The sequence below is a fragment of the Electrona antarctica genome (genome assembly GCF_951216825.1).
Source record: "Electrona antarctica genome assembly, chromosome: 13".
Classification (NCBI taxonomy): domain Eukaryota; kingdom Metazoa; phylum Chordata; class Actinopteri; order Myctophiformes; family Myctophidae; genus Electrona; species Electrona antarctica.
Genome location: NC_136794.1, coordinates 3,277,893 through 3,300,861, shown reverse-complemented (window position 1 = coordinate 3,300,861; position 22,969 = coordinate 3,277,893). Strand labels below are relative to the sequence as shown.

Here is a 22,969-nt window from a genome sequence, read left to right as displayed (position 1 = left end):
ACCTCCCCCCTCCCGGCCAGAGTCTGATGCTGGTGGTGGACTCCTTGGACACGGCCTGTGGTTTCGGGGCAGCAGCAGGAGTGGACGGAGGAGGAGGGGTCACTGCTGGAGGAGGAGGAGCCCAAGGAGGCTCCTCCTCCTCCTCCAAGAGGAGCGGTTCCATCGCTGAGCTCTTGGCCAACCACCAGCAGCTGCTGCCCAGCTGGCTGCTGCTCCTCTGCTCGGTGCGACGGCAGAACAAGGCGGTGTGCAGGATGTTCTCAGGTACGTACGGCTGTGGCTCAGGAGGTAGAGCAGGTCGTCCAATGATCCCTGGGACGGCGGTTCGAATCCCGGCTCCTCCTCCTGTCCACATGTCGAAGTGTCCATGGGCAAGACACTGAACCCTACATTGCCTCCAATGAGTCGGTCGGTGTGAGCTCGCCACCATTGGTGTGTGAATGTGGGAAGTGAGGACGCTGGCGTCGACTGTTCACCGCTTCACCTCCCAATGTATGAATGAATGAACCATTGTAAAGCGCTTTGAGCACTTGGAAAAGCGCTATAAAAATAAAAATGATTCATTACGGTATACTGTACGATGCCTAGAACTCAGAGCCAGATATAGACGAGAGTTACGCAAACTCCGTTCACTTCATGGGGGCCAGCCCAATGAAGTGGGCTCTCCTGCATAGACTTCTATTGAGAATGGGGGACAACAAATAGGGACAAGTCCTGGACCCGGAAGTAGGCAGAAATGCATTGGACTCAGGCAACAGCCCAGCGTCCTAGGGATTCCAACCGACCAACCATTCGGGGTTTCAGAGTAAAAGCGGCCATTTCTTTCCGGCACCCCAGAGCTCCTATTTTGAAGGAATCCCAGGAATGTGTTAATGATCTTAAATCCCTTTTATTTTAGATTGTTTTGTAGTAATAGTACAACGTAAACATTACAGAGACTTTAGTTGTTACTGTACAATACTTTAAAAACAGTTGTCATGCTTAAAATAGCTCTTATTTGCGCCGCCCTCGTTGAAAACAATGTATTTCCAACTCCAGGTTGTCTCAGTTCAGGCTGCATGAACAGTGCTCGAGCGCTCAGTTTCCGCCCCCTCAATGTCGTCATCATAGCTTAGTTTTTATTTAGTTTTCAATTTAGTTTTCGTCAGTGGAAAAAGGTAGTCGACGAACATTTTTCGTCTTAGTTTTTAGTTGACGAAATCAACACTGTGGGTGTCTGGCCAATCCAGAGTTTAGATAGTCCTCGATCCTCACCCAGCGCATACCCTCTTTTTCCTGCCTCTTCGACTAAATATCATAAGATTTTAGTCGACTAAATCTACAGTGGATTTAGTCGAACAAAATGTGTTTTGGCGGACCTTGATGCCGTCGTAATTCACTTGCTGAAAATAGCCGATCTACAAGCCCACAACGCGTCTGATGCTGTGTGTGTGTGTGGGGGGGGGGGGGGGGGGGGGGGGGCTTATCGCATGCGCAGTATTGCCCACAAGGCCTCTTTCGCATGTGCCATAATAAGTGCTCGTTCATGTAGAGCAGGGGTTCTCAATGTTTTTTGGCTGGGGACCCCCGGAAATGCTTTGGCCATGTCTCTCGACCCCCCTCCCCAACCCCAATACAAACTGACTGCAAAAATAACCTTAATATTAGAGAAAATATATCATAAATGAATACTTAAACCAGATATAATCATTAAGGAAAGTTTATGCATGTACTATGGAAAACTCTTCATTTCCATTTCGAATGTGAAGTCGGTGGGGCAAAGGGTTGTCGAGTTACGTGCATTACAACCGTACACGCGCGCACGCGCGCACGCACGCACGCACGCACGCACGCACGCACGCATGCACGCACGCACGCAGACACACAGACACACAGAGACGTGGCACATTTATAGTAGGATTAATATGAATAACAGATACATTTCTAAGGAGCAAAGTTAGCGCACTAAAACTTTCAATGTACTTGTACATCTCACAACAGGGGTATAGGCACCTTTTTATTATGAAACGAGACATTTTTGTGTCCCAAAAATGTCTCTTCTGGTCATTCAATATTACTTTTTTTTGTATTGTTTGCTATGAGCAAACAATATATTATTCTTTGAGAAATTTCACAAAAAAAAATAGCTATTAAAATGTGCAACCCTTATTTAGGAATCACTGCTTTATTACACTCTAAATACTCTAAATTATTACACTCTAGTACACTGTAAATGTGTCACATGCATCATTGTCTAAAATGTCTAGAGGGAACGTGCCGCTGAGCATGGTTAATTCATTCTGGACGGTGAACCCCTTTTGGTGTTTTAACCAAGCATTATATTATGCTTTAGCTATTGAAAAATAGCAGATCTACAAGCTCGTAGCGCGCCACCGAGTGGCGCGCTACGAGCTTGTAGGTCTGCTATTTTTGAAAAATCGTGAAAATGTTGCACAAATCTTTGAATATAATATTCTTTCAGAAGACTTTTTTATTTATTTCGACGTCAGGCCTAAATGGGTTAATTTTTTTTGATTTAGCCTAACCTATTTAGACCTGAGACCGATTCTAAAAAATAATTCTTCTTCTGAATCCTAATGGTTTTCTGAAAAACCCATGTTTCTATGTCAGTGGTGCTCAACCTTTGTCACGTCAAGGACCCCTCAGAATTATCTGTATTTGGCATGCGGACCCCCCATCTGAAAATATGTAGTTCCAGGGACTCCCAATGAAGAAGCAAAGATTTGAGTTAAAAAACGTTTGCTCTGAAAGAATATTTATTCAAAAGATTTTGTGCCACATTTTCACGATTTTTCAAAAAATAGCAGATCTACAAGCTCGTAGCGCGGCACTCGGTGCCGCGCTACGAGCTTGTAGATCTGCTATTTTTTAACCGCTAAAGCTTTAAATGACGGTTAAAGTGGTTAAAAGCTAAGACGACACAGACGCTTTCCTCAGGTCTAAATGGGTTAATAGCGTCTCTTATGCTCAGCAGAATCATTTGCACACTAGTGACATTCTTTTCTGTCGTCTTGACACTGATGAGAGACGCTTAATTGCTCCTCATCACGCATAATGAGGCATTACAATATAGACGACAATCCTTCGCTGTCGGACAATATTTCCAACCTTTTGTTAATTAGTTCTAAATGAATGCCCTACTTCATCATCACACAAGAGCGTGGCGCAAGTAGTGAGAGTGGCAGATCGATCTCCCAATCTGCTCGGAGATCGGCTAGTGTCACTAACAAATTATTAATAAGGGGAAGGTTTTGCACATACAAGGTTCCCCACGCGGCAGTCAACGATATGTGACCAAATTTGACTGAGGGACTTTTTTTGAATTTTCGTTTTTCGTCATGTGAAAGCAGGGAATCATAGCTTCAAATTGACATATTGGTTGTTCAGTTTGACCCACCAGTTTTGGAGATATGGCTTATAGAGTAATGGGTTGCAGAGAAACAGCGAGTTGAGAAAACAGGCTTGAAAGGTTCACTTCTGTGGTCTCTAACATTACACCTAGCTACATTTATTTCATATTTACATGTCGATTTCAGCTCTGACACTTATTTCAGACATGCTATAGCATATGAAGAGTCTGCATGTGCTATTAAAGCTGCTATAAGCAATAATATGTCAACATTTTAATGACCTTTTTATTTTTTATTTTTGTTGTATTCAGACAGCTAGCAATGGGTAAAACGCTCCCAAGCTTTGTCATTGGTCGGAAAAAAAACCTGGTCGCAATGACTAACCAATGAGGAAGCAGACCGGCATTTGCTCATTACAAAAAAAAAAAAAAAAATCTCCTCTGCTGAAAAGCTGGAATGTGCGCGATGGCAGGCTCTCAGTCAAATCTGGTCACATATTCAGGTATAATTGGTGATACTGTGATGCAAAAAACTAAGGGGTTGAAAACCTGTAGTCACCCATCTTGAAACATCCAAACCAGATGGAGTGTCAAATATTGTCAGACACCATGCCATTTTCTGATCTGATTATAATGTGAGAATGACATGTCAGCACTTGAGCTGTCGCCCTCACAATGTCGCCTCGCGATAATTTATGGCAAGAAGGTGTACTGTGGTAACACTTTGTTCGTGGAAGCTTCAGGCAAGAATGTGAAGTGTATAATTTCTTAATGAGAATTTCTCTTCCTGATCTGACTAGAACATCGTTAACCCCTTTTGGTGTTAGCATTATGTTATGCTTTAGCCATTGAAAAATAGCAGATCTACAAGCTCATAGCGCGCCACCGAGTGGCGCGCTACGAGCTTGTAGGTCTGCTATTTTTGAAAAATTGTGAAAATGTGGCACAAATCTTTGGATATATATTCATTCAGAGCGAACGTTTTTAACTCAAATCTTTGCTTCTGGGAGGTCCCTGGAACAACATATTTTCAGATGGGGGTCTGCAGCCAAATACAGATAATTCTGGGGCTCCTTGACGTGAAAAAGGTTGAGAACACTGACATAGAAACATAGTTTTTTCAGAATTTCAGGATTCAGACATTTTGTAGAATTCTGGTCAGGTCTAAATGGGTTAAAGTGTCAACCACGTGAACTCTAGCTTCCCTATTCTGGGGCAAACATTCGGCAAAAAGAACAGATCTACAAGCTTGCGTAGATCAAGGCCATCAATATTTGTGACCAGATTTGACTGAGAGACTGCCATCGCGCAAATTACAGCTTTTCACCAGAGGAGAAAAATGAGTTAATAGCACAGGCAGACTCTTCACATACTAGAGCATGTCTGAAATAAGTGTCAGAGCTGAAATCGACATGTAAATATGAAATAAATGCCCAAACATGTAGCTAGGTGTAATGTTAGAGACCACAGAAGTGAACCTTTCAAGCCTGTTTTCTCAACTCGCTGTTTTTTGCAAGACATTGCTCTATAAGCCATATCTCAAAGACTGGTGGGTCAAACTGAACAACCAATATGTCAATTTGAAGCTGTGATTCCCTGCTTTCATATGACGTGAAAAAACTCAAAAATCCCTCAGTCAAATTTAGTCACATTTAATAAAGATCAATATGTTCGGGTGAAGAGATTTTCTGTAGAGGGACATAAGAGATCTTAGTAATAGACCTCTGTGGGACGAAGTATATAGGGCGCTATTCTCGCCATGTCATTTTAATTATTCGTAAACTACTTTGCCTATTTTGTTTTACCATTTTGAAAACATTAAAAAATTGTTCAACTAGCCGATCTACATCGACACGTTGTGAGCTTGTAAATTGGCAATTTGAACTATTCAAAAATGTTTTTTCAAAATAGTAAAAACTAGAAAAAGTGCCCTTCTGGGCACAGGTCTCCACCAGGAAGATAGGACTGTGTGAGATGTTTGGCAAAATGTTTAGTAGTAATATAAACATGTTTGCCTTGTATGGCAATTGGATGATTTGAGGCATTTTGTTCCAATCAACCTGTTTTGCAAAAATCAACCTGTTGGTGGCGCTATAACAGGCCAATGTGAAAAGGGTGGGATATATTCCTCAGCCTAGTAAGAAAGTGTGAAAGATTTCACGTAAATTGCATGCTGTGTTCATGATTTGAGGCTTTTGTTCAAAACGGGGCAATCTTGCAAACTGTGAAAGGCAATTATAGCCAATTAGGGTGGAATATGAAATATCGGACAGATCCGACTTGAGCACATGACCATAGAGATACTGTGTAACGATTTGTGAGATTTTTGGACAGAATGTGGAGGAGTAATATCCAAAAATGTGTTTTACAAAAGTCGGCCTCCTGGTGGCGCTATAAAAGGCAGATGCGGAAAATGCAGGTCAAAGGTTTGTCCTTGGCCTCTAGGGAGTGTGCATGCAACGTTTCACGCAGATCGGTGCAGTTTTAGGTAACAAATGTGAAAAGCTGCCTCATGGTGGCGCTATAACAGGCCGTTCTGGAAAATGCGGGGCAGAGGTTCATCGTTGGCATCTAGGGAGTGTGTGTGCAAAGTTTGGCATCGACCGGGTTAACGGTGCCGGAGATTAGCTGGTAACGGACGGACGGAAGGACACACGGACGGACACACACACGGACGGACACACACACACACACACGGACGGAGTGCAAAACATACTCTCTCACCATGCCTTCGGCCTGGTGGAGACAAAAAGGCAAAGAAGTTTAGTATAGGGATTACAATTTACAATTTAGGCATTTAGCAGACGCTCTTAATCCAGAGCGATTTACATTAAGCAATAACAAAAAGCATGGCATACATCACATGTATAACTAGAAAAAGTGCCCTTCTGGGCACAGGTCTCCACCAGGAGGATAGGACTGTGTGAGATGTTTGGCAAAATGTTTAGTAGTAATATAAACATGTTTGCCTTGTATGGCAATTGGATGATTTGAGGCATCTTGTTCCAATCAACCTGTTTTGCAAAAATCAACCTGTTGGTGGCGCTATAACAGGCCAATGTGAAAAGGGTGGGATATATTCCTCAGCCTAGTAAGAAAATGTGTGAAAGATTTCACGTAAATTGCATGCTGCGTTCATGATTTGAGGCTATTGTTCAAAACGGGGCAATCTTGCAAACTGTGAAAGCCAATTATAGCCAATTAGGATGGAATATGAAATATCAGACAGATCCGACTTGAGCACATGACCATAGAGATATTGTGTAACGATTTGTGAGATTTTTGGACAGAATCTGGAGGAGTAATATCAAAAAATGTGTTTTACAAAAGTCGGCCTCCTGGTGGCGCTATAAAAGGCAGATGCGGAAAATGCAGGTAAAAGGTTTGTCCTTGGCCTCTAGGGAGTGTGCATGCAACATTTCACGCAGATCGGTACAGTTTTAGGTATAAATGTGAAAAGCTGCCTCATGGTGGCGCTATAACAGGCCGTTCTGGAAAATGTGGGGCAGAGGTTCATCGTTGGCATCCAGGGAGTGTGTGTGCAAAGTTTGGCATCGACCGGGTTAACGGTGCCGGAGATTAGCTGTACACAGACGGACGGAAGGAAGGACGGACGGACGGACACACACACACACACGGACGGACGGACACACACACGGACGGAGTGCAAAACATACTCTCTCCCCATGCCTTCGGCCTGGTGGAGACAAAAAGTAGTTATCATGAATCATGCGTAAACTAAGAACGTAACAGTGGAGTATCTATGTAAACTATACATACTATACTATATAATATATTATACATGTGTACTATAAAGTGCTATGACTACATAAAGTGCAATTCTAGAGCTGTCTACATAACAAGCTATAAGTCTGTTTAAAATACTATCTAAGTCTACATAATGTGCTATCTAAGGGGCTAGGCTAGGGCAAGTGCTACGGGCCACGGGATGAGGGGCCATAGAGTTAATAAGTCGTTAATGTCATTTAATGACACTCAATTCTGCCTGTTTGTCTGCCTTGTAATTCTTTGCTGCCGACATTCAATACGACTACATTTCCAGCTTCATGAATGTTCTACATTTCCATTATCACAGTGTGACGTCTCAAGGCTTCTGTAGTGTTGTGCAGAGAGCCTATTAACTTATAAACATAGAGAATAAATCAAGCTTTAAAAATAAATTGAAGGCAGCAGTGATTATGAAAGAAATCATGTTTAATTAGATTGGTGAGTCATCAATCATTAATAATAGGATGTACAATGTTTAGTTTGTGAATTTGTTGTAATGTAATATATTTTCTAGAATGCATGAAGACTGAAAGCTTAAATTATTTTTGTTTTGTTTCGTTTTGAACTATGTAATGACAGAATTACATTGTATTATGTTTTAATTTGAGTGTTTGGACCCCAGGAAGAGTAGTCTTCACTGTAGTGAGGACTAATGGGGATCCGTAATAAACAATAAACCTGACTATTTCCCCAGTTTTTCATATCTGTAGGCAGTAGAGAACCGTAGAGAACTGCACACCAACATGACTCTGGACTGAATGCATCCACAACAAGGCAGTTAACACATTGAGAGCCCACGCTTAACTGCCCAAAATCACTTTCACCTAGAAAATCCATTCACATTTTTTATAATTCATCTGACTGTGGAGACACATGCTGGAACTTTTTACTTTGAAATGTTTTATAGTTTCTGAGTTATTTAATTTAAACGCCAAATGCATTCTCAATGGCGAAAAAAACAAACTTTGGCACCACGTGTTTTTTAATAAAAAAAATAATAATAATAATAATAAAAAAAAAAACGTTTTTTTTTTTTTTTTTTTTCAAAGACGTCCACAGACGTCTTGGGCTATGCACGTGCGGTAATACCCATGACGTCCACAGACGTTTTGGGCACAAAATGTGTTTTAATATAGCAAACTATGTGGTTTAACCCATTTAGACCTGAGGACGATTCTACAAATGCCTTCTAAATCCTGACAGTTTTCTGAAAAACCCCATGTTTCTATGTCAGTCGTTCTCAAACATTTTCATGTCAAGGACCCCCAAAATTATATGTACTTGGCCGCCGACCCCCTTCTGAAAATATGTTGTTCCAGGGACCCCCCCAGAAGCAAAGATTTGAGTTAAAAAAACGTCCGCTCTGAAAGAACATCTATTCAAAGATTTGCTCCACAATTTTCACGATTTTTAAAAAATAACAAAAAAAAAATCGGTGCTGCGCTACGAGCTTGTAGATCTGCTATTTTTCAATAGCTAAAGTATAACATAATGCTTAAAAAAACACCAAAAGGGGTTCCCACATCCTGCCCAGAATGGCTTAAATGAACTTTCTCCACCTCTCCTTCTCTCCGTTTTTTTTCTCCCAGGTTTCCGTAAGCTGTGTCTGGACGACCTGCGGAAGCCCGCCCCGGTGCGCGACGTCCAGCAGTACATCCTCCGCCGGCTGGACGAGGAGGGCGGCCTCCGGCGCCAGCTGACGCCCGAGACGGCCGACATGCTCAACCTCCTGCACATCAAGAGCGGCGGCTGCTTCCTCTTCCTGGAGCGCGTGCTGGACGGCGTGGCGGGCGCCCTGGTGGGCCTGCGCGAGATCCGCGACATCCCCGGCACGCTCAACGGCCTCTACCTGTGGCTCTGCCAGCGGCTCTTCCCCCGGAGGGGGGCCGGCCTCTTCCTCCGCGTCAGGCCCCTCCTCAACGCCCTCCTGGCCGCGCCCCGGCCCCTCACCCCGCACGAGCTCTTCACGGCCGCGTGGACCCGCGACTCCTCCCTCGGACCGGGCGACTTCCAGGGCCAGCTCCGGGCCCTCGCCCCGTTGCTCATCGACGGCCCGGGCGGAAGCCGCTTGCTCTTCCACGCCAGCTTCGCCGAGTGGCTCACGGACGTCAAGTACTGCACGCAGAGGTACCTGTGCAGCGCGGCCGAGGGCCACGGCATGCTGGCCATGGCGCTGACGCTGCGGGCGCCCCGCCTGGACGCGGAGGAGACCTGCCAGCTGGCCACGCACCTGATCTGCTCGGGCGTGCACAAGGAGAACCCGTCGCTGCTCGCCCTGTGGATGCTGTGGACGGGCGTGCCCACGCTCGCGCCCAACGACAGGGCGATGGTGCCGCCCAGGCTCGCTTCTTCTGCCCCCTCCTCCTCCTCCGCTCCTCACCACCACCAGCCTCCCGTTCTGGTCGGTCAGGACGTCCTCCGGCTACTGATGCGGAGCGGGGTCTTCCCGCCGACGTGCTGCCCGGACGGAGGCCCCAGCGTGGGCGTGCACTGCGTCGTGGGCGGCGGAGGAGGAGGGGGGACCATCATGCGGCGGGCCCTGGAGAGGCAGGACTCCATACGGATGCTCCTGGACAGCGGTGTGTGCGTCAACCGGGTGGACTCGGCCGACGGGCGGACGCTGCTGGCCAGCGCGGCCCACGTGGGCTCGGCGGACGTGGCGGCGTTCCTCCTGAGCCGCGGGGCGGACCCGCTGGCCGGCGACCACCAGGGTCAGACGCCGCTGACCCTGGCCTCTCGCCAAGGTCACGTCAAGGTCAGGATAACTTAACCGTCACATGTCAGAGTCTGTACTAGCCTCAGTTCTTTTAAGAGACAATTACTGCAATTTGTATTAACAAGCTTGGGCAACACACCCTAGTCATAGTCATGTTTTGTTATCTTTAGGCCTACGAATATTATTCACGTAATTTAAGAGACAATTACTGCAATTTGTATTAACAAGCTTGGGCAACACGCCCTAGTCATGTTATTATTACTTACATTTTTTTTCATTATCATTATTTTTGTTATCTTTAGGCCTACCAATATTATTCACGTAATTTAAGCTCAACTGGTAGCTTCTATAGGGAGGCCACTCGATAAGCCCCTTTGGGTGCATGTATGTAACTAATCTTGTTTATTCTTGTTAAATCTTGTTTAATCTATTGTTTATTTATTAAGCAACTAGTCGACTAGTACTAGTCGACTAGTAAATAGATTGTGTAGGCTTCAAGATCAGGTAGATTATAGTTATAGTCACCAATGTACACAGTTTTTAAATGTACAAATATTTATAAAAAAATAACATAAACTAGGCAACTAGTCAACTAGTAAAAATGACTAGAAGTGAATGCCCTATTATGTACACATGTGCAAATAAATAAACTAAAACTAAACTAAAACCAAAAGGTCCTGTCGGTGCTCCTGGACTGGGCCAAGCGCTGTGAGGAGGAGGACCGCCCTGAACTGGCGACGAGGCTCCTGGAGCACGCCGACAGCGAGGGGTGGACGGCGCTGCGCTCGGCGGCGTGGGGCGGGCACGGCGAAGCGGTGCGCCTCCTGCTGGACGCGGGCGCGGACGTGGACGGGCGCGACGGCGGAGACGGAGGCGGCGACGGCCGCACGGCCCTGCGGGCGGCGGCCTGGGGCGGCCACGAGGACATCCTCCGCACGCTGCTGGACTACGGGGCGGGCGTGGAGCGGAGCGACGGCGAGGGGCGCACGCCGCTCATCGCTGCCGCCTACATGGGCCACCGCGACGCGGTGGAGATCCTGCTGGACCGCGGGGCGGAGGCGGACCTGGCGGACGGGGACGGGCGCACGGCGCTGTCGGTGGCGGCGCTATGCGTGCCCACGGCGGCCGGATTCAGGTTAGATAAACCGTTGTATTCTAATTATGTTGTTGTTGTTTTGTTTGTTTTGTTCTTGTTTTATATACTGCAATCATGTATTCTGGTTAGGGCGTTAAGCATTCAGTGATTTAGGTGATTTGGAAAAAAACCCGGTCTGCCCCGGTAACAAGATGTGCGCTACAGTGGAGGGGGACACGTGACCCCATCAGTACACACACCAAGGCCCGCCCCCGCTCGATCATGATTGGTAGAAGGCCTCTCTCTATCCTGATTGGATGAAGGCTGGGCCACCTAGCCAAAAACGAAACCTAAGGTTTTTTGACCACCAGGGGTTAACTAAGGGCAGGGAGGAACTCCTTATATGGTCAGCACACTCTATAGAGCGTCGCAGTCCCGCCCCCTTTCATGACGACGCCAGGCCCAGGAAATGATTCCCAATGCATTTTTCCCATAGACATTTCAAAAAGTATTTATTTAAAGACGGTTACGCCGCGGACAAAGCCAACTCGAGTCGTGACAACTCATGACAACAAACACAATATTTTGGACCAAACAAATAATTACAAAGAAGAAAAACAACAACAAAAGTGTTGTAACCTGCCGTTTTTTTCTTCTTTCTAATTATTTGTTTGGCCCAAAAAAAATTGTTTGTTGTCATGATTTGTCACGACTCCAGTTGGCTTTGTCCGCGGCGTAAACGTCTTTAAATAAATACTTTTTGAAATGTCTGAGGAAAATGAACGGAGAATCATTTCCTGGGCCCTGGTAGGGGGCGGGACTGCGACGCTCTATAGTAGGGAGGATTATCACAACAATACAAAAAAATAAGTGATATTTTAATTAAGTGAAATCATTGAATATACAGAATATACAGACGACTACTAGTTGACTAGTTGATACGATTTTTTTTTCTTTTCCATTTTGTAGGCCTGTAGATTTTATAGGTAGATTATAGTTATAGTCACCAATGTACACAGTTTTTAAATGTACAAATATTTATTTCCAAAAAATAATTATACATAATAGGTAGTTAAACAACTAGTCAACTAGTAAAAATGACTAGAAGTGAATGCCCTAAATATGGATATTCTATATTTCTTGTACAACGTTTCATTGTGTTTTTTCATAGGTAGAGGCCTCGTATAAATAATAATAAGCCCCTTGGACTTTTTTTTGCCTCAGCCTATAGCGCTTTACCCTTCTTATATTTGTACTTTCACTGTATTGTATTTTATCCTGTGCTGAATAAATAAATAACTTAAAACACTACATAAATTCCAGGGGCTACGGCGAGGTGGTCGCCCTGCTGCTGGAGCGGGGCGCCGACCCGGGCCACCGCGACCGCGACGGCATGACGCCCCTCCTCCTGGCCGCCTACGAGGGCCACGAGGACGTGGTGGAGCTGCTGCTGGAGGCCGGCGCCGACGTGGACGAGACGGGGGCGTCCGGGGCGGCCGTCACCCCGCTGCTGGCGGCGGCCGCCATGGGCCACATCGGCACGGTGGGGCGCGTGCTCTTCTGGGGCGCGGCGGTGGACGCCATCGACGGCGAGGGCCGGACGGCGCTGAGCCTGGCGGCGGCACGCGGCAGCGTGGAGGTGGTGCGCGCGCTGCTCGACCGCGGGCTGGACGAGAACCACAAGGACGACCTGGGGTGGACGCCGCTGCACGCGGCGGCCTGCGAGGGCCACCGGGCGGTGTGCGGCGCCCTGCTGACGGAGCGGGGGAGCATGGCGCGGGTGGGCGAGATGGACATCGAGGGGCGCACGCCTCTCATCCTGGCCGCGCAGGAGGGCCACTGCGGCACGGTGCGGCTGCTGCTGGACAGGCGCTCGCCTATCGATCACCGCGCCTACGACGGGCACTCGGCCCTGAGCGCGGCGCTCCTGGAAGGCCACAGGGAGGTGTGTACTGGATGTTTTAACCCATTTTGACCTGAGATCAGATTCTAAAAATGTCTTCTACATCCTGACAGTTTTCTGAAAAAGCTATGTTTCTATGTCAGTGGTTCTTTGATTTTTCAAAAATAGCAGATCTACAAGCTCGTAGCGCGCCACTCGGTGGCGCGCTATGAGCTTGTAGATCTGCTATTTTTCAATAGCTAAAGTATAACGTAATGCTTAAAACACCAAAAGGGGTTCCCGCCCAGAATGGGTTAAACTCACAACCAAAGTGTAATGTTGTAATTTGAAGTCCAGATTGAGAAAAGGTTGAGGACACAATCAACGTATTTACAAGTTAGACATGCGAACGCGGGAAGCGAACGCAGCTCGTACATTGCAATAACAACAATTAGAATAAATTACGTACTTTTTTAAGGTTTTTTTTAAGATTTATTTTTAAGTTAAGTTTTTTTTAAGTTATTTTACTGTGTATGTGTGCGTGTGCGTGCATGTGTTTTTTTGTTTTTTCTTAAGTTTTTTTTAAGTTAGGTTTTGTGTGTGTGTGTGTGTGTGTGTGTGTGTGTGTGTGTGTGCGTTCGCAATTACAAGAGCAATCCGGGAGAATGACACACACCAAGGTCTCATGACGTCTCCCAAATTACAGTTTCAACACCCTCTCTTATACACTTCGAGAGGTCCCAAAATAAAAACACAACATAGGTTGAAAATAAATAGAACACTCCTTTAACACATGGGCCTTAACCCATTCTGGACGGGAACCCCTTTTGGTGTTTCAACTAAGCATTATGTTATACTTTAGCTATTGAAAAATAGCAGACCTACAAGCTCATAGTGCGCCACTGATCGTTTGGTAACCTCGTTTTGATAGGTGCTATATAAATAAAGGTTTATTATTATTATTATTATGCTATTTTTGTGAAAAATCTTGAAAATGCGGCACAAATCTTTGAATATATATTCTTTCGGAAGACTTTCTTCTTCTTTTTTTTACGTCAGGCCCTAAATGGCTGTTCTTCAAGTCTGCTAGAAATCACACAAATAGGGCTCTTGACTGCTTGGTAAACAGGTGAAAGAGTTATTTACAAGAATATAAGAATATAATTTATGAGATATTTATCTCGTCCTCCTCCCAGGAGTCTCTACAGACAGACTTACATAGATAGAAATCAGTGTTGTTTTTGGCGGCACATTTTTATTTTAGTTTTAGTCATAGTCGATTGATTGATTGATTGATTGATCTCTTGAATAGTTTAGAATTTAGTTTTAGTCACATTTTAGTCACCTGGAATGTTTTAGTGTTTAGTCTAGTTTTAGTCGACTAAATATCATAAGATTTTAGTCGACTAAATCTACAGTTGATCTAGTCGACTAAAATGTATTTTGGCCGGCCTTGATGCCGTCATAATGACTGATTTTACACTTGTTGAAAATAGCCGATTTACAAGCTCACAAGCTCACAACGCGTTGCAGCGTGAGCTTGTAGATCTGCTATTTTCATGCAACCAAGTGTAAAATGACTTATACTCTCGTCCACTAGTCCCTTCCTGACATTTTAGTCTAGTTTGTATTTGTTGACAAAATTGTCAATACATTTAGTCTTAGTTTTAGTCACCGTAGCTTAGTTTTTATTTAGTTTCCATTTAGTTTTCGTCAGAGAAAAAAGGTAGTTGACGAAAAAAATGTGTCATAGTTTTAGTCGACGAAAACAACACTGATAGAAATGTCATTTTCCCATTACAGGTGGCCGAGCTGCTGATGAGACGTGGGACGGACACGGACGTGCGCGACGCCGAGGGGCGCCCGCTGCTCTACCTCCTGGTGCTGGAGGGCGGCCGCGCGGAGATGGCCGCCCTCCTGGCGGAGAAAGGCGGCGCGCCCCTGGAGTCGCGGGACTGCGAGGGGCGCACGGCGCTGCACGTGGCGGCCTGGCTGGGGGACGCGGAGGCGGTGGCGCTGCTTCTTCGGCACGGGGCCGACCCCGACGCCAGGGACGCGGAGGGCCGGCCGCCGCTGCACTCGGTGGCGTGGCGGGGCCACGCGGCGGTCGGGCGCCTGCTCCTGGAGGGCGGCGGCGCGGTGGGGCGGGGCGCCGACGTGGACGGGGCGTGCCGGGTGCAGGGCGCCACGGCGCTGAGCGTGGCGGTGCAGGAGGGCCACGCCGACGTGGTCGCCATGCTTCTGGAACGAGGCGCCGACCCCGACCACGCGGACAAGTACGGACGCAGCCCGGTCAAGGTCGCCGCGAAGCGCGGGCACTTCAACATCGTCCGGCTCCTGGAGAGCTACGGAGCCAAGCCGTACCTCGGGCTGTTGTTGTCCCCCTCCTCCGGCTCCGCCTCCAACCCCTTGTCTCCTATGAGGAGCGGTGGCGTGAAAAAGACCCCCTCGTTCGCCAGCGCGGCGGTGTCTCTGTCTACGGGCGCTGCAGCCGCCGGCACCCCACCCACCTCCTCCACCGCCTCGTCCCCGGGCTCCACGGCGGAGCGCTTCCACTCCACGCAGAGCTCCCAGACCTCCTCCACCTGCCACTCCCTGGCCACCACGGTGCAGACGGTGCCCGCCGACAGCCTGAGCTTCACGCAGCAGATCCAGCAGCACTCGCTGCCGCGCAGCCGCAGCCGACACTCCACCCTCCCGCCGCCCTCGGTGGCGGGCAGCCTCCACGGCGGAAGCAGTCGGCGCCAGTACCCCTCCACCAAGAAGGGCAGCCCTCCTCCTCCTCCTCCTCCGGTCGTTTGCACAGTCGTCACGGCCATGGTGCACAGCTGCGAGCCGCCGCAGAAAGGCGGCGGCTTCTCTCCCGGCGGCTTTGACTATCCCGCCAAGGCCCACAACAACAACTCCTCGAACCTGATCAAAGCGGAGCGGCCGCCTTACGGAGGAGGAGGCAAATGGAACTCCGTCATGGCGTCCCTCGGGGTGATGCCCGGCCACGACGGGCCCTCGAGGGGCCCCAAGAACAGGGAGAGTCCTCCGCTGGGTTATCCGTATCAACTCCAGAGCCCTGCAGCGCTGCAGGGAGAGAGCTCGTGGGATCCCGGACACAAAAAGAAGAATAACATTCTGCCCGCCCCATGCTCCTACGACCTACCGGTTCCCCCCCCTTCTAGTGCCTTGCCCGAGGGCTCCTCCGTGGTCGCTATGACAACGGCGGACCCCCAGCTCAACCTGAAACAGGCCATCAAACTGCAGTTTGAAGGTCCGACCAGCGCAGCCTTATACAAGAGAGAAACGCCTCTGTGATGATCTGTGCCATAGTAAGTGATGTGTTTATGATCATGGGGATGTTTCTGTATCAGTGGTGCTCAATGTTTCATGTCAAGGACCCGAAAGAATTGGTCCCCCGGAAGGAACCGCTTTTGGTGTTTTAAAGCATTATGTTATGCTTTAGCTGTTGAAAAATAGCAGATCTACAAGCTCATAGTCGTGCTATGAACTTGTAGATTTGCTATTTTTGAAAAATCGTAAAAATGTGGCGCAAATCTTTGAATATATATATATACCGGTATGTATGTATGTATGTATGTATGTATGTATGTATGTATGTATGTATGTGTATATATATATATATATATATATATATATATATTCTTTCAGAGTGAACGGTCCCTGGAACAACATATTTTCAGATGGGGGTCGGCGGCCAATTACATATCATTTGTGGGGTTCTTGACATGAAATATTGAGAACCACTGATATAGAAACATGGGTATTTCAGAAAACTGTCAGGATTTAGAAGACATTTTTTTAAGAATCGTCCTCGGGTCTAAATGGGTTTTTTTAAACATGTTTTAAACATTATGTTATAATTTAGCTATTGAAAAATAGCAGATCTACAAGCTCGTAGCGCGCCACTCGGTGGCGCGCTACGTAGGTCTGCTATTTTTGAAAAAAATAATTAAATTTTGAGGTCAGGCCTAAATGGGTTAAAAGACATTCAGCCTAGACATTATGCTGCGGGTTCCAATCCCGATCACTCCCCGTCCCTCACCATTTACTGTCTATATACACTGTATACTATAAATATCCCAATTATACCTGAGGCCGATTCTCTGAAAAACGCCTTCAAAATCCTTTCTGGAAAAAAGTTTTCTGGGAAAAACGTATTCAAAAATTACCCAAAAATGTATGTTTGCTACTGTATATACTGTACAAAACGACAACTATCCCAAAAAGGGTTATACGTATGGGGGTTCCAGCTCTAAATGGCATAAAAGCAGAAAAAAAGCAACAAAAAAAGCATTAATTTCAATGTGACTTTCCTATCTTTCGCCCCTAAAATAGTTTAGTTTTCTGTGTTGTTTTCACACGACAACCATGTCCTGAGTCCTGACCCCAATCCGCTCTCTTCTTGGAATGCAGCGATTACGAATCTTTAATTACGATAATACCATGGATGATATTTTTTTCCATCAAACATATCGTCATCTAGTTGCTTTTACCGAAGGAACACGCTGTGAAAGAATATATATTCAAAGATTTACGCCACATTTTCACGATTTTTCAAAAATAGCAGACCTACAAGCTCGTAGCGCGGCACTCGGTGCCATGCTGAGCTTGTAGGTCTGCTATTTTTCAATAGCTAAAGTATAACATAATGCTTAAAACACCGAAAGGGGTTCCCGCCCAAAATGAGTTATGCATGCGTAGTAGTATAGCATCTGAAGAAGATATTCATTCATTCAAGTTTTATTTATTCTCGAAAGTTTTCAGTGTCGTCGAGTAATACAATGTCATATAAAAAAACATCACAATACATCAGAAGATCAGGAAAAGGAAAACAAAAGGTGAAATTACATACAAATAGAAGCCAAGACAAATTTCAAAACTGTCTAAAAACAGTTTCATATTGTGTGGATCTGTATGCTCACCAAGGTTTTAAAACGACTCAGGGGTACCAATGTCGTACATTTGAATGTAGTTAAGTTTACAGGTTATTCCATGTATTAGGGGCGGGCCACAGAAGTTAAAAACAGATCTACCAAAGTTCAGAGTTAACTTTTGGTACCTTGAATTTGGGGAAATATAAATGTCATGATTTAGATTTAGTTTTTTTGCAATGAATGCATAAGATGTCACGATATGACACACAACAACATGAGCATTCATTACTTGAGGCTTTTGAAACAATGCATTCGCATAATGAGCTGAATGTCCTAGTTTTAACCCATTTCAGGCGGGAACCCCTTTTGGTGTTTTTGTTGTACTTTTAGCTATTGAAAAATAGCAGATCTACAAGCTCATAGCGCGGCACCGAGTGCCGCGCTACGAGCTTGCAGGTCTGCTATTTTTGAAAAATCGTGAAAATGTGACCCAAATGTTTGAATATATATTATTTCAGAGCAAACGTTTTTAACTCAAATCTTTGCTTCTGAGGGGTTCCTTGAACAACATATTTTTCAGATGGGGCTCGGCGGGCCAATTACATATTTTTGGGGGTCCTTGACATGAAATCGTTTGAGAACCACTGACATAGAAACATAGGGTTTCTCAGAAAACTGTCAGGATTTAGAAGACATTTTGTAGAATCAAACTTAAGTCTAAATGGGTTAAAATGCAAGTGGGAGGGAGGGAGCACTCAACCCATACAATGACGAGCGAGCTTTTTGCGCTTGCATACAATATTTGATGAAATTATAATTTCACCTACTGGGGGAAGGAAGGAGTCTCATATCTGAACAGCAGATCAAAACAAGATTAGTCATTACGTTTCCTCTGTGCCAGTTATTTTTGTTTTAGTCTTCCATTAATCTTTTTCATCTCTAATGGATGAAAGCCATGCCCCTTGTAAAAGCTTCAACGCAAGTTTCATAACTCTGTGTATAGGTACAGTACTAATGCGGGCTAAAAGAAAAAGGATGTCGGCAAACAGTATGCTGTCCCTCCATGACACCAATCTTCATTTTTTTTAAAGGAGCATTCAGTGATTTGGGTGATTTGGAAAAATACCCGGTCCACCCGGTAACAAGATGTGCACATGCACACGCTCTACAGTGGGGGAAGTACAACAGACCAACAGCATGTGCACCAAGGCCCGCCCCACTCGATCATGATTGGAGGAAGGCCCCTCTCATCCTGATTGGATGAAGGCTTTGCCACCCAAAGCCCAAACCGAAACTAGGGTTTTTTGACCCCAGGGGCTCACTGGGGATAGGGAGGAACTCCTTATATGGTCAGCACACTTTATAGTAGGGAGGATTATCCAAAAAATAAGTGATATTTGAATTAAGTGAAATCACTGAATATACCTTTAAAGTATCAATAAAATGCATGCTGTTTCCAAACTCACAGTGAGCAGGCGTGTTAACCCATTTTAGACCTCGATTCTTCGATTCTACAAATGTCTTCTAAATCACGACAGTTTTCAGAAAAACCCATGTTTCTATGTCAGTGGTTCTCAACCTTTTTCATGTCAAGGACACCAACAATTATATGTATTTGGCCGCCGACCCCCATCTGAAAATATGTTGTTTCAGAGACCCCCCCCCCCCCCAGAAGGAAAGATTTGAGTTAAAAGTGTTCGTTCTGAAAAAATAAATTCAATTTTGAGCCACATTTTCAAGATATTTCAAAAATAGCAGATCTACAAGCTCGTAGAGCTTGTAGATCTGCTATTTTTCAATAGCTAAAGTATAACATAATGCTTAGTTAAAACACCAAAAGGGGTTCCCACCCAAAATGGGTTAAAGGACGACATCACCACTTTTCAACCTATCTTCATATAATTGGTCCTCGCTAATAATCATGATAAAATAGCACAATTTTTTTCTACTCAGTCTGTGTCTCATAGGAGGGCTGTGTGGGCAGTTCAGAAACCAGTGACATCATCGATGGGGAATCCAAGCTAATAGAAACTGCAGGCTTTCTAGTCCTGAAAAGTTGCAAAAATGGAAGCCATCGTTCTCACGATAATAAAAATTCTAAAAATAAAATAAAAAATAATCTGCCTGACAATGATGTCACTGGTGGTTCCCACAGCCCTCCTATGAGACACAGACAGAGTAGAAAAATCTCAGTATTGACCCAGATTACAGCATTTATGATGTTTGCCATAATCTAGCAGCCTTAAAGGTCTACTGTCAAAAGCAGTGTTGTTTTCGTCGACTAATACTATGACGAAAAATGTTCCTCGACTACCTTTTTTCACTGACAAAAACTACATAAAAATTCAATAAAAACTATGACTAAATATACTGTTGATTTTATCAACAAATACTAAAATGTTAGGAAGGGACTAGTGGACAAGAGATCGAGTATAAGTAATTTTACACTTGGTTGCATGCTGAAAATAGCTCGTTGTGAGCTTGTAGATCGGCTATTTTCAGCAAGTGTAAATTCAGTCATTACGACGGCATGAAGGCCCGCCAAAACACATCTTAGTCGACTAAATCAACTGTAGATTTAGTCGGCAAAAATCTTATGATATTTAGTCAACTAAAACTAGACTAACACTAACAAAGCATTCCAGGTGACCAAAATGTGACTAAAACGGAATGAAAAATGTTCACGAGACTATAACTAAAACTAAAATAGAAATTTACTGCCAAAAAACAACAACACTGGTCAAAAAAAGAACACAAGTTGTGTGCTCTGTGAGGGCAAAGCAGGTTAGGTCAACGTTTCACTGCATTGTCGTCGTCGCCTTAAAGTTAACAAGTGCCGCATATTAGCGTTAGCGACTCTCAGCTGGCACATAATGACATCAGACCGTGACCGTTTGAACTTCCAAGAGGACTGCATGCCTGCCGTAAGCTGTAAACTACCAATTGTCTCCTTTTTTTTGGCAGCTGTTCATCTGGAGGAATTCCTGGAATTTTAATAACAGCATTTCTTCTGGGTTTTCTTTTAGGTTTTAGGAGGGCGGACTTCTTTTGCAGTACACAAGGTGGAATTTGCGGCAGTTGATAATGGCTGTTTTGGAGGTCAGATGAGAGAGAGAGAGAGAGAGGAAGGGATCATTCTCCACCCTTTGTGTGACCCACACCCACTCTGAAGGAGGAGTGACCCACACCCTCTCTGGAGGAGGAGTGACCCACACCCTCTCTGGAGGAGGAGTGACCCACACCCTCTCTGGAGGAGGAGTGACCCACACCCTCTCTGGAGGAGGAGTGACCCACACCCTCTCTGGAAGAGGAGTGACCCACACCCTCTCTGGAGGAGGAGTGACCCACACCCTCTCCGTCCGTCTCCACGTCTCCCCCTTCGGCGGACCAAGAGGAAGACGGGAGTTGAAAGACATCAAAGCCGTTAACATTCCAGCCTTCCCCGTTCGCTGGCCTGTTCTGTTCTGTTGCGGCAACTTGGAGTTCAGTGACTTGGGTTCTTTGGTCCATCCACCACCACGCACACACACACAGAGGCACTCTACCTCGTATCTGTCTGTATACCGCTGTCACTCATTCCCTCCTCAAACGCGAAGGTTTGCGAACACCCAAAAAGGCGTTATTCATAGTCTGGGATTTTCGGTGGTGAGGTGACCATACCGAACTAACAACATGACGTCGCTGAGCCGCGGTGAAGAGCAAACCACCGCCAACCGCTCCCAGCCCTTCTCTCTGTTTTTTACTCACCACCGCTCAATGTTATTTCAGCTGGTCACCTCACCACCGGAGCGGTGGTCACCCCACCACCGGAGCGGTGGTCACCCCACCACCGGAGCGGAGGTCACCTCACCACCGGAACGGTGGTCACCTCACCACCGGAGCGTTGGTCACCTCGCCACCGGAGCGGTGGTCACCTCACCACCGGAGCGGAGGTCACCTCACCACCGGAGCGGTGGTCACCTCACCACCGGAGCGGTGGTCACCTCACCACCGGAGCGGTGGTCACCTCACCACCGGAGCGGTGGTCACCTCGCCACCGGAGTCGGTGGTCACCTCGCCACCGAAAATCCAGACTATGAATGAGCCTTGACATCACGGAATCAGACATTACACTCAATTACTGTACAATTACTGTACATTTATTTACATCTTGTGCTGAAAAATGACGTTTTTCAACACATCTCCTTTTCTGCTGGTCTCGGAACAGTGTTTGGCCAGACGGTGTGTGTGTAACAATAGCCCTTAGAATTTAGATACTCCGTTGTCTCCTCTTATAGAGGAGCCATTGTTGTGTCATCTCTTATCTGTTGTTTTGCGTTTTTCTTTTCGAGGGGGGGGAAAAATGGTTTTGCATGGAGAAGAAAGGGGATAGTCTAACTGCCGTTGGTGCCTCAGCTGGCCTTTCGCGTTGAGTTTCTGTGCCATACGCTGATCATTTCTTTAGAAGCGTGGAAGCATTGTTTTTTCCTTTTTCTTTTATGATGGAGTGTGATACAGTACTTTAAGGGCTCTTATCAAACACGCAGACCGAATTGGAAGCAGACTGAATATGACCATATGATACCCCCCCCCCCCCCCCCCCCAAGTTGTTTTCTTTCATCAGTGACGCTCTTTTTGAAGTCTCTTTTCAAGAAACAAAGCAATTTTCTGCCTTGTTGTTTTGTGTAGTGGTCTCTCGATATGTACCTTGTAACAGGGGACGTGCAGAGAGTGTTACAGGGGCAGGGGGCTGAAATCCCGTAAGAGGGCACTTTTGGACAAAAATAGCAGATCTACAAGCTCTCAACGCGTCGCGCTGCGACGCGTTGAGAGCTTGTAGATCTGCTATTTTCGGGTCGCAAGTAACCCAGCACTCTTTATCTACTGGAGATGCAGGTGTGTATACGACATGGATTTCTAAACAAATCTGTTCAACGCAAAAATGCTACGTTCCAAGTTCAGGAGACTTTCGGGGGGAAAAAAGCAATTCTCCTGAATGCTGCCTTCCGGGAATGGCATGGAAAGGAAAGGGAGTGGCATTTTTTCCATTTCTCTTTCAAATTGTAGTAAATGCTGCATTCATGGACTGGGAAAGGGCGGTTGTTTTACAGACGGGTTAAAAGGGCAGGGGCTCAAGCCTTCCTTGATGTCTTATGTGTGTACATCCCTGCCTGAAACATAACAGTCTACTGAATTGACTTGTCTGTCAGTCAACATGGACCTATGGGGGCTGCTATAGCCAACAGTCAGCGGGGAGAAGTCTGCCTGTCAAAGCCCGACTAACTGATAGCTT

The 22,969-nt window shown here is 46.0% G+C and overlaps 1 protein-coding gene across 3 annotated transcripts in view; it reads left to right on the top strand.

Moving 5' to 3' along the window:
* The window catches only part of ankrd50l (ankyrin repeat domain 50-like), a 48,005-nt gene extending 25,555 nt beyond the window's left edge, over window positions 1-22,450 (top strand). For 2 of the 3 annotated variants that reach the window (XM_079518268.1, XM_079518269.1), the window contains exons 3-8: window positions 1-264; window positions 8,728-9,893; window positions 10,529-10,989; window positions 12,253-12,874; window positions 14,615-16,131; window positions 20,724-22,450. The exon at window positions 1-264 is cut by the window's left edge and continues 23 nt beyond it. In XM_079518268.1, coding sequence (XP_079374394.1) covers window positions 1-264; window positions 8,728-9,893; window positions 10,529-10,989; window positions 12,253-12,874; window positions 14,615-16,117 — 4,016 coding nt within the window. In that variant the 3' untranslated portion in view covers window positions 16,118-16,131; window positions 20,724-22,450. The remainder of the gene's footprint in view (window positions 265-8,727; window positions 9,894-10,528; window positions 10,990-12,252; window positions 12,875-14,614; window positions 16,132-20,723) is intronic. The other variant, XM_079518270.1, reaches the window with a different exon arrangement.
* The last annotated feature ends 519 nt before the right edge of the window (window positions 22,451-22,969 follow it).